Source organism: Sminthopsis crassicaudata, chromosome 5 (genome assembly GCF_048593235.1).
Source record: "Sminthopsis crassicaudata isolate SCR6 chromosome 5, ASM4859323v1, whole genome shotgun sequence".
NCBI lineage: Eukaryota > Metazoa > Chordata > Mammalia > Dasyuromorphia > Dasyuridae > Sminthopsis > Sminthopsis crassicaudata.
Window position 1 is genome coordinate 144,147,015 of NC_133621.1, and position 14,366 is coordinate 144,161,380.

The following is a 14,366-nucleotide window of genomic DNA, read 5'->3' on the forward strand; positions in this document are numbered from 1 at the left end:
GATACTTTGGAACTTGGAACTGTAATGTTGTTGCTCAGGGTCCCTGATCCCTTGGAACCAGAAGTGATACTGTTCCTTAAAATCCCTATTACTTTGGTACTGGAAGTAACTCAGAGCTCTTGATCTTCTAGTGACCAAGAGTGTGATATTGCTCTTCAGGACTCTTTCTCCCTCTTGACTGAAAGTACTCCTCTCTGCCCTTGAATTATAACTTAAAAGTGGGTATAGGCAAAATGGAGTTAATTGCCAAATGACATATGGTCCTGCATTCATTGCTAGCACAGAGGTCCCCCCTAGTCTCTTTTTGCCCACTTGTCAGGTCCTCTTGTTATGTCTGCCTTGGTACTTCCTCTAGTCTTCTATCTTGACTCTACCATGGAAACCTCCCCAAATGTTATTAATGTTTATACTAGTATACTTCAAAATGTGTAATTTGGAATATCCCCCATTTAATAAAGTTTTTCTCTAGACTTATGAGTATGTGGATTCATCTTTTATGACATTATGTCTGTAATTTCCATGCTTTTTTTCTTGAGGGTCTTTTCATTCCAAAGACTTCTCCTTAGCCATCCTATGCCTGCATCTTCTTGGGCTATTCATTATAAATGCAACATCCAAGTTTTTAAAAACTGGAGTGTGGGGGGAGAGGGGTTATAAATAAAATGACAATAGAGATATGTAGTGAATTATTTCTTGGAGATTCAAATTTATAACAACAACAAAAAAAAAGAGTTGTAAACCTATTGCAAAAATCTCCAGGATCATTTCCTTTTAGAAATTACTGTAGTATATTGAAAAAGGAGTGAAAGAGATAATGTTGATGTTAAAGGTAGAGGTGGTAGGTGGTGATAATTATGCCATCTGCTGGTGATGACAGGAAAGGAGTTGATGGTCCAGTAAGGGAGACAATATGCATGAAACTATGTACCGACAAAATATATAAAAGATAATTTGGAGCTAGTTTCAGAGTAAAGACTGTAAAATTAAAGCGGATTGGAAAAATCTTCTTGTAGAAGATAGGACTTTGGCTGAGATTTGAAGGAAACCAGAGAGGTCAGCAAGTGAGATGAGGAGAGAGTTCCAGTCATGGAGTACAGCAAGGGAAAAGGTTCGGTCAGGAGGGTGGAATGTTGTTATGGGCCAGAACTCTGAACTTGAAAAAAGGATTCTAGCAAGGTACTAATTAAGTGAAATTTATATTACAATGGTTGTCTAGTTTAGCATGGTACTTAATAGTTCTCTAAGTTCAGTATGATTGATTTAATCATACAACAAATAATGGTTTCCTAGTGATTTAATGATTGGTTTATACTCAGTGTAGAGCATATAAGCTGGGATCCTCAGCTAGGTTGATTAAGAAAGATAGAGCTAAAGAAGACAAGTGGACTGGAAACTGAAGCATAAGCCCTTGGAGTCAGATCCATTCATCCCATCTCACACCACCTTGGTGGCAGGCTCTCCTCCTTAGTATCTCCACTGAAACCAAGACTCCAGAAATCCTTTAAGAACACTAATTCAGCCCCAGGAAAGGAGACAGTAAAGGATTTGGACTTTAACACCTGGCTACTCTTGTGATGATTACTGAACTGAAATGAAAGCTGCTTCCAGAGACCCCAGGAAAACCAAACCAAGAACATTACAGAATGTTGTGCTCAAAGATCAGTGAAGAGGCTGATGTTATTGATGATAAAGTAAAGGAGGGAGAAATGCGAGGAAGAGATCAGATAATAAAGGGTTTTCAAAATAAAACAGGATTTTATATTTTATCTTGGAGATGGTAAAGATCCTCTGTGGTTTGAAGTGAATAAATAGCATGGTCAGACTTGTACTTTAGGAAGATTCATTGATAGCTGAGTGAAGGATAACTTAGAATATGAAAGAGATGCAAGGAAGGGAGATTGATTGTACCATGGCCCCTAACTGGGAGTATCCACATACTTCGATCCCAGCCCCTCTTCTCTCTTCCTTTTATCATCTTCTGTTAATTAAGCTTAGTTCCCATAGGCTTAATTATCATTTCTATGCAGATGAAGTATTATGTATGAGTGAGTGTGTGTGTGTGTGTGTGTGTGTGTGTAGTTCAATCTTTCCCTTGAGCTCTAGTTCCACATTACCAGTTGTGTATTGGACATTTCAAACTGTTACAAAGACATTTTAAATGCAGTGTCTAAAATTGAATTAATCCCTCTCAAACATTCCTCTCTTTTAAACTTCCCAGTTTCTGTCAAAGACTCTGCCATCTTTCCATTCACTTAGTGAATTTTCACTTTCTTTCACCAACCTATATGCATTCAGTTACCGTTTTACTGTTTCTATCTTCACAATGTCTCTCAAATCCAGCTCTTTCTCTCCGTTTACATCTATTTATTACCTTATTACTTATTATTAAGCTCTCATCACCTCTCACTTAGATTATTGCAACAGTCTCCTAATTGGTTTCCTTGCCTCAAGTCTCTTAACCACTCCAATCTATCCTACATCTCATTGCTAAATTAATTTTCCTTAAAAACATCTCTGACCATATACTCAAACCAGCTCTAGCGATTTACTATTTCCTCTAGAATACAAGAAACACTCTTCTCTTTAGCTTTTAAATCTCTGCAGCCTGGCCCCAGCCTCTCCTTTCAGACTCACTAAATGTTGCTTTTCTCCCACACTCAGATTCAGTCAAATCAGTCTTCTAATTGTTTCTACTCTGTCTCTCATGTCTCCATGGAAAGTACTCCAAGGTACTTTCTTCTTACATCTTCCTTTCTTCCTTTAAGATATGAATTAGATACCATCTTCTACATGAATTCTTTACTATTTCCTACACCTCAACACCTAAACTTTAAGAGCTCTTCCTCCACATTACCTTGTATGAAATCACTTTGCATTTATTTGAATTAGTTTGCTTTATATTTATGACATATATACACATGTATATATGCATATATGTACTCATACTCAAACATAAATACATGTTTTCTCTTCCATTAGAATATAAACCTATTGAGAGTTGGAATTTTAAAATTTTTTATATTTGTATCCCCAGTCTCTAAAAAAGTGCCTGGTATGTAATAGATACTTGATAAATACTTGTTGATTGATTGAATCTTTTGAAAAGAATTTGGTGCCTGGGATTTAGTACTTGGTTTTCTCATTCCCAGATTTAAGCTTACTCATTGTTATGGAAATTCCCCTTACTTGCCCCTTTCATGGCAAGTGATTGTTCTTTTTTTACTTAAAAGGAAAAGATGTGCTTATAAATTTTATTCTGCTAAAGTACATTCCTGAGTAGATACTAGATTGAATCCCAGAGTATACCATTTGATATATTGGAACTAAAGAAAAACAAATTGCTGCCAAAAACATACTTATAGTCAGATTGGTCTGTTTCTTAAAGGTATCTTTTACCAGCACTAAGTTTTTATTTGCCAATGTTTAGAGTTACTTATGTTATTTTGTCCCTTTTTCACAGTTCTCATTTGATATTACCTTAGAGAGGATAGGCAAGATGTTGCTTATTGGGAATTTATGATGAATGTGTTTTGTTATCATTCATCAGAGTTTTTGAGCCTTCAGTATAACATAGGAACTGACTTTACAACAAAATAAAAGCCTATGATTCATTATATATAAAAATTGGAATTTATGAAAAGTTAACATTTTGGGGGGGTTCCTAACTCTTTTCTCCACCTCTGTATATTATACTCTTATCTCAAGTACAGGCTTTTAAGCAGGATTCTTTATGGTACAAGTAATTTAAATACTCAGTAGCTGTGACATTAATGTTGGTAACTTCTCTCTGTAAGCAAAAAAGCAATAGGTACTATATCCTTGACCACCTCTCTCAATATGGTAAAACATGGTCAATCAAAATATATAGAGGAAGGAAAAGGTTTTATTATTTGTTGCTTTCAAAATGAGAAATCAGAATCTGTTTTATTTTGCTTTTAGGAGGTTCATTTATACTAAGACTAGGTCTTGAGCATCTATGGGAAAAGTGAAGAAAATTAGGATCGACTGCCTTCTGTTTAGGATGGGTGGCTCTCAGCCATCCAGCAGTGTTTTGTGTGGTTGTTTTTGCTCAGGAAAGGGGAGGGTAGTGAGTATTCTCCATTATCTTCTGAAGGAGTACCATATATTTCTTTTTGAGTGGTGTAAGAAAAAGTTAATTAAAACATACTTCAGTAATGGGGGAAGGGCTTTTGATACCTAGTAGGATGAAATCTCAGTCTGACTTAGTGATTCAGTCAGTTGACTGAGTGATGCCACTTCAATTTTACTTTCTGCAAAACGATGAGAGTGCTTACCACTATTGTTCCTCTCATTCACTAAGAAGGAAGGCTTGAGGCCTTTTGACTAAGGGAGATTGATCCATTGCTGAGTCCCTAAGAAACTACTTGGTTTGATTCATACCCTGGTTCTTTTCCATGTATCCCGTTTGATAATTCATTGTAACATATTTTTGAATTATGTCATCTATTGTGTTCCAGGCGTTTGAGCTTGCAACTGGAGATTATTTGTTTGAACCACATTCGGGTGAAGACTATTCCAGAGATGAAGGTGAGCTTCTCTTGTTTATAGACTTACGCTTGGTACAGCTCTCTTTCTGAGCTATATAATTCCTGGAGGGATTTTGTACATAAACAAGGTTTACCTTGATTTCCAAACATAAATTGAGATTTTTCTTCTTTTGGTTTTAAGCCACATCAGTAGCAGTAGAAGGGCAGACCCCAGACCCCATCCAGCAGTTACAGGCAGCTTACTTAAAAGCAGACTGAAGGAACTAAGCTATTCTCTCTGTAAGACTTGCATATGAGTGAAACTTGACTGAGAAATAATGGATTGTATTAGTTCTGAAGCTCCACACATTTGAGCTTTGCTTTATTCCTCTTAATTTGTATTGATTCGGTAATATAGAGCTACTGATTTCTGTGTATTCTTTAAAGTAGTTGATAGCTGTTTACAAACAAGTAATTCATGCTTGAATTTCATTGGTAAAACTGTCCATTTCCATGCTTATTTGCCTGTGATGCCTGTGGCATTGGTAACCTGGGCATTATTCATCGTTTGTTAATGCTACTAATGATGCCAGATCTCTGCCAGTTCTGGATACCACTGCATGGATGTGCTGCAAACATTGTTGATTTGACTCTGTTTCAAATTTTTACTAATTCTAGTTTCTTATTTTTATCCCATCTTTCCCTCTGACCCCTCCCCTCTCCTCCCTATCCTTTTTTTCTCTCCTTCATAGACCATATAGCACACATCATAGAGCTTCTAGGCAGTATCCCAAGGCACTTTGCTCTATCTGGAAAATATTCTCGGGAATTCTTCAATCGCAGAGGTAGTACCTCTTCTTTTTGAAAGGTGCCACGTTGCAGACAGAAATGGAATGGAAACTGCTGGTTGTAGCCTACGTGTACTGCTAAAAAAAAAAAAAAAAAAAACCAAAAAAATGGGGAGCATTGCCCCCGACTGACAAATCTATCCCAGCAGAATTTATATTCCAATCTGAAAAGTGATATGAAGCACTGCAGCTGGAAATAACCTTTGTAGTAATCTTTTTTTAAAAAATTACTACATCCTCAGCAAAATCTAGCACTCATATTCTTCTTCAGTGCTGCCTCTTTGTGCTTCTTCCCAATCCTGCCTTCTAAATTTGACAGACACAGGGGATAACTTTGACTCCTCTGTTAATTGGTACATTTCACAATCAGTCTGTTTCTGTCTGTACCAGGCCAGTGTTCGTGTGTGCATGCAATGTACTGATTAAACTGTTGTATGTTTCTGTTTTGCTGGCAATGTTCTCCAATGCAGATCACATAGCATTGATCATTGAACTGCTGGGGAAAATCCCTCGAAAATACGCTATGTTGGGAAAATATTCCAAGGAGTTTTTCACCAAAAAAGGTAACGGTATTTATGCAATGCTAATTTTCAGCATAATCCCATACCAAAAGGAGAAACTATAATAAGTGTTTGGATAATAGAACTCTGGAATTCATGGTAATGAACTTGCAGATCAGAAATAAAACTTTACACAGAAGTTTCTGTAGTTTGAAAATTTGGTAAGAAAATAGTTTTTCCCTATCCTATCCCATAATAGCTATTTATGTTCAAGCCAGAGAGTTTGCTGGAGTGGATGCTATGTGTTTTGGGAGAGATTGAGCAACATTTTTTTGTACTTAGACTTCAATAAAGAGATGATATGATATTTAGGAATCAAACATTTTAGGCCATAGGCAATGAAAAAGAGAACAAAGACTTCCATTTGACAAATTCAGTTGACAACATTAAAATGAAATTCTGGTAAGGATGCAGAGGAGCATACTCTCAACATTCCATGCTGGTGTAATTGTAAATCTCTTGGGAAAGGAATCTAATATTTCTCAATAGAAGTTACAAAAGTACTTGTATCTTCTCATTATTCAAATAAATTCCATTGTTGAGAATATGCCTTGAAAATATTCTTTAAAAGAAAAAGAAGTATTCAATATCTTTTATAGCAACATTATATACCATCACAAAACAAAACTGGAAGAAATCTAAATGTTCAACAATAGAAGACTAGTCAAATAAATTGGAACATTAATTAATGCTCTTCTATAATGTAATTAAGATAAACCAATTTAGAGACATCTGGAGAAATAATCGTAATGAAAAAAGCTGAAAAAGAGGAAGAATGCACATTTAACTTTTACCATAGAAAAGAGAAGGTAAATGGAAATGAATTGACAAATGAAAATCCTGAAAGAGATCTAGGAAGAAAGGATTAAAAATGTATGGCATTTTTGGCTTCAAACTCTTATAATTTAAGCAAAACTAGTTGTAAGGGAAAAAAAAAGACATACACAGGAAAAAAGAACTTAACCTCCTGCTCTGTAACACATCAGAGAGAGTTATGATTTCACCTGAGCCATCCTCCTCCTGTTAATCAGGAAACATAACGGAGAGCCCCTTTCCTGGTGATTACTATCTAGTAAAAGCTGAGGACAACAGAGGGTCTGACTCAGTGGGACCTCAGGAACAAAGTTGATTTTCAATATACAACATATCTTCTGGATTTGTGACATTTTCTACCACTTGGGAATGAAGATATAAAAAAGGACAAATGTATAAATTCATTCTGACCTGAGGAACCTGATTAATTGCCCTAGTCACCGGACTTAATTTCCTTTCTGAATCAAACATTTCTTTTGTGAATTTTGAGAGACAGAGATTGAGACCATCTTTCATCATCAGTGTAAGACCCACTCAGTTACACCTAATTGATATAGTGGAAAGAATCCTGGAATTGATATCAGCAGAAACCTGGGTTTAAATTCTTTATGATCAGTGATAACCTCCTCTGAGCCTCAATTTCTTTATTTCAAAAATAATATTAATACTGTTATACATGTAATGCCTCTTGCACAGACAGTCCTTTTGGGAAAGTTAAATAAGATAATGTATATAAAGCACTTTTCAGACCTTAACATGTCTTACAAATATCAGCTATGGTGGTGATGGTATGGTGACGATGATGATAACCATGTTGATCTCATTCTCACCTTTTTATTGGAATTTAGATAGAAAACAGCTCTCGTAAAAATTGCCTTTCTCCTACTATTCTTTTATAATTAGCATTAAGGCTACTAATGCACAGGTGGAAAAAATGATTCCATTGTAATTTAATAAAAGAATACATGCTTTGTTATACTTATCTTCCTTAAACTTACTAGCAGAATGTTTGAAGTTATTCTACTAGCAATCAAAATGAAAGAGATGATAAATATCCTCATCCTTTTTCTACATGTTTTTTTCTGTTAAATTTTTACATTTTAAGATTTTGCATTATGAATAATGAGACTGAATATTTGGTTTGCTGGAATCTAGTTAAAATATTTTTTTAAATTTATGATTCACTATTATGTTTGGTTGATTGTGACAGTTTGATCTGTGGTGATACTAAAATTCTAGCTCATTTTATTTGTCGAATTTTCTAGGATAACTTGAGGGTCTATATTTGTCTTTATTCAGAATAGTGACTTTTAGGCATGTAATTCTACTCATTTGACTTTCATAAATTGTATCCTACTTTTCCCATTACATTAGACAGTTATTTCATAGGATTGTAGGAATTTAGAATTGAAGGGAACTTTAAAGGTCTAGATTTTACCTACCCCTCCACTTCCCACTTCTACTATCCCAGCTGAGGTACATAAAAGTAATTTTTTTTGGTTCTACATTATCTTACTTGAAGTAATACATTGTAGTCCCTGTTTATTTACATAATGTGCTTTGATCATTAAGATCAGATTTTTTACTTTTTAGTTCCATGTCCCCATGTCCTTAGTATTTCAATATCATTTGGACGATCTTTCAGATATCTTAAGTCTCTTCGTGTATCAAATCCCTCCCACTTCCATAGCTTCTTTATTTTTGTTCCATTGTATGTTTTTGATCTTTCCACTTAACTTTGTCTTCTATGTGTCACCCACAATTGTTCTAACTACATCATCCACAACAATGAATTCTTTTTGCTCATAACCTATTCACTTTATCTTTTACCTCTATCTTAACTCTTCCTAACCTATTCCTTATGTTCTCTGCTAGCATAAGTTCCTCTATGCTCTTTGTACTCTCATAGTCTGTTACCCTTTCTTTAAACTCGATTTTCTTCCTTCATACTATAAACCTCTGATCAATTTGACTATATACTCTTTCCTGACTTTGATTGCCTTGTCGCCAGTGCATCATTTCATTATCCTTTCGTGAGTAATGCTTTAGTAAATTCCAGCCTTGGTTTGTTTTCGCCATGTGACTTCTCTGTTTCTGCTTCAGGGGGCATGAACACTGTTTGAAAAAAGTCACACAGTTCTAAAAATCTAGATCTAAAAATCACTCGTCGTTCCCCATCCTCTACCATTGTTCTGTTTTCTGAGGAAAAGATAGTCATGCTTCTTTGGGAACTTAAAGCTTTTCATTTACTTATATATTCAGTCTTTCTTCTCTCTCTCTGATATACAAACAGTTTTGATGCTTCCTGCTTCTTGAAGCTCTCTTCCTCATTTATCTCTCATATATAGTTGGGTATGGTTTCCTCTAGTAAAAAAAGTTTTTGGACGGCTGGAACTATTTCCCATTTTGTCTTTGTGTCTTCAGGATTTAACATAATATTTTGCATATAGTGGACATTTAATTCATTTTATTGAATTGAGTGGATCTTAGGTATGTTTATTGCTCTTCCTCCCTCTTCCTTTCTCTCTATCTCCTTTCTTCCTCTCCCTCCCCCTCCCTCGCTCTCTTTCTCTTCCTCTCTCTCCCTCCCTCTTCTTTCCCTCTCCTCTCTCTCCCTTTCCCCTTCACACTCTCTACTTCCCCATCCCATCTCTGTGTGTCTCCACACACACATCACTTTTCTCCTTTCCCCTCCAGCATGTTACTGAAGTTCACCGTAAGAGTTAAGTATAGTTCTTATGGATGGCAAAACACATTTGACTTTCATAAATTGTATCCTACTTTTCCCATTACATTAGACAGTTATTTCATAGGATTATAGGAATTTAGAATTGAAGGGAATTTTAAAGGTCTAGATTTCCCCTACCCCTCCATTTCCCATTTCTACCATCCCAGCTGAGATACAGAAAAGTAATTAAGCAGCATATCACATAAGTAATACCTAGCACAGCTGAGATTTGAAAGTCAAACTCTTGGACTTCAAATCGAATGACATTTCCAATATATCATGTTACTTTTTCCTTTCTTTTCCTTTCTTTTTCTTTCTCCCTCTCTTTCCTGCTGACTCCCTCTCTCCCTCCCTTCCTCCCTCTATTTTTTCTAATCTAAAATACATATAAGCCTTGCTCCACAGCAGCTCAATAAAAATTACAAAGTGAAAAACATTTTTAACCAATGTATTTACACTTGTAATCACATATACTTGCTTTATGTATAATGTTTGTTACATTATTATCTGTAGCATGTATATTTTAAAAGCTCCAAGTTGGAATGATTTGATTTGACAAAAATAACTATCTTGTCTCTTATTTGTGAATGTTATTTAGAGCATAACTAGCTGCTTGCTTTTTTTAATAATAGTTTTTTATTTCAAGACATATGCAAAGGTAGTTTTCAACATTTACCTTTTTTTTCTTTCTTTTTTTTTTTTTTTTTCCTGAGGCTGGGGTTAAGTGACTTGCCCAGAGTCACACAGCTAGGAAGTGTTGTGTCTGAGACCACATTTGAACTCAGGTCCTCCTGAATTCAGGGCTGGTGTTCTATCCACTGCACCACCTAGCTGCCCCTTTACCTTTTTTTTTCAAGCTAAAATACTTTATTAAATGAATTTCAGTTTTCTCATTAGTTTTTTTTTTAATAGTTTTTATTTACCAGATATATGCATGGGTAATTTTACAACATTGACAATTGCCAAACCTTTTGTTCTAATTTTTCCCCTCCTTCCCCTCCCCCCAGATGGCAGGTTGACTAATATAACATGTTAAATATGTTAAAGTATAAATTAAATACAATATATGTTTACATGTATACAGTTGTTTTGCTGTACAAAAAAAAAAAATAATCGGACTTTGAAATAATGTACAATTAGCCTGTGAAGGAAATCCAAAATGCAGGCGGACAAAAATAGAGGGATTGGGAATTCTATGTTGTGGTTCATAGTCATCTCCCAGAGTTCTTTTGCTTGGTATAGCTGGTTCAATTCATTACTGCTCTATTGGAACCAATTTGGTTCATCTCATTGTTGAAGAGGACCACGTTCATAAGAATTGATCATCATATAGTATTGTTGTTGAAGTGCAAAATGATCTCCTGGTCCTGCTTATTTCACTCAGCATCAGTTCATGCAAATCTCTCCAGGCCTTTCTGAAATCATCCTGTTGGTCATTTCTTACAGAACGATAATATTCCATAATATATGCCACAATTTATTCAGCCATTCTCCAATTGATGGGCATCCACGTAATTTCCAGTTTCTGGCCACCACAAATAGGGCTGCCATAAATATTTTTGCATATAATAGGTCCCTTTCCCTTCTTTAAAATCTCTTTGGGATATAAGCCCAGTAGTAACATTTAACATTTACCTTTACAAAACCTTGTTTTCCAAATTTTTCTTCCCTTTCCCTTTATCCTCTCCCCTAAATAGCAGATAATCCAATATATTTTAAATATGTACAATTCTTCTATACATATTTCCACATTTATCATGATGCTCAAGAAAAATCAGATTAAAAAGGGAAAAATGAGAAAGAAAACAAAAAGCAAGCAAACAACAAAAAAAGGTGAAAATACTATGTTGTTATCCACACTCAGTCCCCATAATTCTCTTTTTAGATGTAGATAATTCTCTCCATCACTATTGGAATTAGCCTGAATCACCTCATTGTTGAAAAAAGCCAAGTCTATCAAATAATCTTGTTATTGCTGGGAACAATGTTCTCTTGGTTCTAATCAATCTTTTCTTAGCATCAATTCATGTAAGTTTCTCCAGACCTTTCTGAAATTATCCTGCTGATCGTTCTTATAAATATCTTAACCACCTTTCATTCAGAGATATTTTTACTTTAATTCTTAATTTCTGGCTAATCTTTATTTGATAGCATGACCTAGTGTTCATAGCACTGAATTTAGCATTAAGAAATCATGGGTTTGAATCCCACCTTAGGTTTTATGTGGCATTAGGGCAAATCACTTAACATCTCTGAGCCTCAAGTTTCTTCATCTGTAAAATAGGGATAATTTTAGCACGTTCCTCTCAGAATTGTTACAAAGATCAAATGAAATAATGTGTATAAAGCATTTTGTAAACTTTAAATTGTTATGTAGAGGTTATCAATAATAATAATAATAATAATAATGATAATAATAATAATAGGTTTGCAGCTTCAAATTTTCTAGGCAATCCTGAGCCAAAAATATATAATCATACTCTTTAAAGGGAACATTTAAATGCACCAAGCTTCTTAAAGTTAGGAATTTTTTTTTTTTAAAGTAATACAACTATAGATCTTGACGGTTCCTTCTGAGTCTAAATCCATGATCCTGTGGGTCTCAACACACAAATTATTTTATATTTTAAAAATGGTTTTTGTAAAAGATTTTTCCCTTTTTGTCAGGTTTTGTCTAAATAGATATTTTAAAAAGAGTATCTATGATAAATCCAAGAAGTGTGTGAATCATAACCTCTCTAGATGTTGATGGGTTCCAGAAGAGCTTCTTAGATTCTTAGCTGTAGGTCTTTTTTTTTTTAATATTCTATAATTCTATAATCTTTAATATTCACTTAATTTGATTCTGCAAATTATGGAAATCTTTGAGTTCTAGGTGATTGCTTTTCTTAGATTAATTTGGAAAATAAAAATGAATCAAGTTATTGACACAAATCATGACGGTTCCTCTTGAACATTATTAGAAATGTAGGGAAAGAGCAGAAGAAATAGCATAATGTTATTCACTGAGTATAGATTAATGGTACTCAAACTTTTTGGTGCATGGACATTTAAGACAAAAAATAAAAGATAAAATCACTTAATTGCTCTCAAAATACTTTTTACTGGCTAGAATAACAAAATTCTTCCAACAAATCAAAAAATATATAATATATACTATAATAAGAAGAGTAAATTGATAACTGTGATGAAAATTAAAGGGGATATAAAACTGGGTACTTTCCGGTTCTTATATACCCTATTATAATTACATAATTACAGCATATGTGTGAACTAGAGAACTATTATATCACCATGCTAAGTACTAAATATATGTAAACTGGATAACCATTGTCTCATTAATTCCTCTGAGTTAACACCTTGTTTGAAGTATACTTCTTTCAAATATATTTCCCCAGAGTTCTCGATCCCTCCAGTCTTATAATGTCAAACCCAACTAGTTCAGCTTTGGAAAGGATTCTCAGAATCCCTTTAATCTAACTCATATCTTATTTTTAAAATCCCTTCTGTAGCGTTTCCACAAATGCTACAGTCATTTAATCCTTGGTTGAAAATTTTAGTTAGGAGCAATGTTCTATTTCTTGAGCTAGCCCTTATGTCTTACTTCTCTTGGAACATTTACCCTTTGGATCCAGATCTAATAGTCTTTCTATAGGGTAAACCAGGAGCAATAGGTAGAAATTGCCAAGAGGTAGATTTAGATTTGATGCAAAAATGCATCCAAACAATTAGAACTCTCTTTGATCTTTATATGGTATGTGGTTTGTTAAAATGAATCTATATAGAATCCTTGAAATAAAATAGTTTAATGAAAAGAGGGAAATAGGAATATCAAGATTATGTGGATACAAGTGAGTATATTACAGGAGATGAGAATGAATCACAAAACTTTTTATGGAGATTGAGTGGTGACTACTATAGTTAATTTAAAATAACTTGTACATGATACAATTGTTACTCAGAGTTTATTTCAATATGACTGTGTTTCAGAACATTTCAAAAGAACTCTTTTTCATAATTATCATCCCATTATTTCTTCCATGGTAAGTGTATCATGATCTAGGTGATTATATAACGTTGGCTTAATGATGGCAGAATAATCCTGTATACGTATCCAGTTCTTGGTAGGAATTATGGAATTATTGAAGATTGTTCCCTAAAATCATGTTCTGTTATAATTTAACCTGCTGTTACAACCCAACTTTCATTTATCCATGCAAACTTCTCCTTTTGATACCATTTTAAAGAAATTACTTAAGTTTTAAGAACAAAAGAAAAGAGTAAAAAGAATTATGACTGTAAACTGTTTTATCTTGGAACTGCATAATTCTTTGGCACTTGTATAATTATTATTTCCATAGTAGCAGTATACCTAACAAAACTAATAATATTACAATAGAATGAATCAGAAAATTTAGTATGCTGTTTGCTTTTGAGAAATATTCGTTGAAAATGTACCTTTTCCCAATTTCCAATGCAGTTCACATTCTGGGGATTAGATTGAGTTTCTGCAAACACATATGTGCAGCATAAGTTAATGTCCATCCTAACAGTTCTTTGTTTTGGCTTTAGTTACTTCATGAAGTCATTTGCTTCTAGGAAACAATTTACTTTGGAAATTCTGTGTCAAAAGAAATCTGAGAGTTTTTGTTCTCTGTTTGCCCAGTTTGTTTCACTTAAAACTCAGAGACGTGTATCTCTAAATTAATTTCTCATTGTCTGAACTTGGAATTAAGCTTATTTTTAAGACATCTTGGCAGTATTTCTTCTAATAAATCTTGTTCTAGATTCCAGTTCATTTGAATGCTCCTTAAATCTACTATTGTAATAAGACTTTTGTATGGTTAAATAAAGTCTTAAATCTATTCATTTTGGTCTTTCAGTAAATAGTTTGTGGTAAGAGTTGGTGCAAGTCTTAAGAGAGTTAATT

General features: G+C 34.2%; 1 protein-coding gene across 8 annotated transcripts in view; it reads left to right on the plus strand.

Annotated features, from left to right (window-relative positions):
• The window catches only part of SRPK2 (SRSF protein kinase 2), a 274,052-nt gene that overhangs the window by 235,402 nt on the left and 24,284 nt on the right, over positions 1–14,366 (plus strand). For 6 of the 8 annotated variants that reach the window (XM_074268415.1, XM_074268416.1, XM_074268417.1 and 3 more), the window contains 3 exons: positions 4,479–4,548; positions 5,240–5,332; positions 5,806–5,898. In XM_074268415.1, coding sequence (XP_074124516.1) covers positions 4,479–4,548; positions 5,240–5,332; positions 5,806–5,898 — 256 coding nt within the window. The remainder of the gene's footprint in view (positions 1–4,478; positions 4,549–5,239; positions 5,333–5,805; positions 5,899–14,366) is intronic. The other 2 variants (XM_074268413.1, XM_074268412.1) reach the window with 2 other exon arrangements.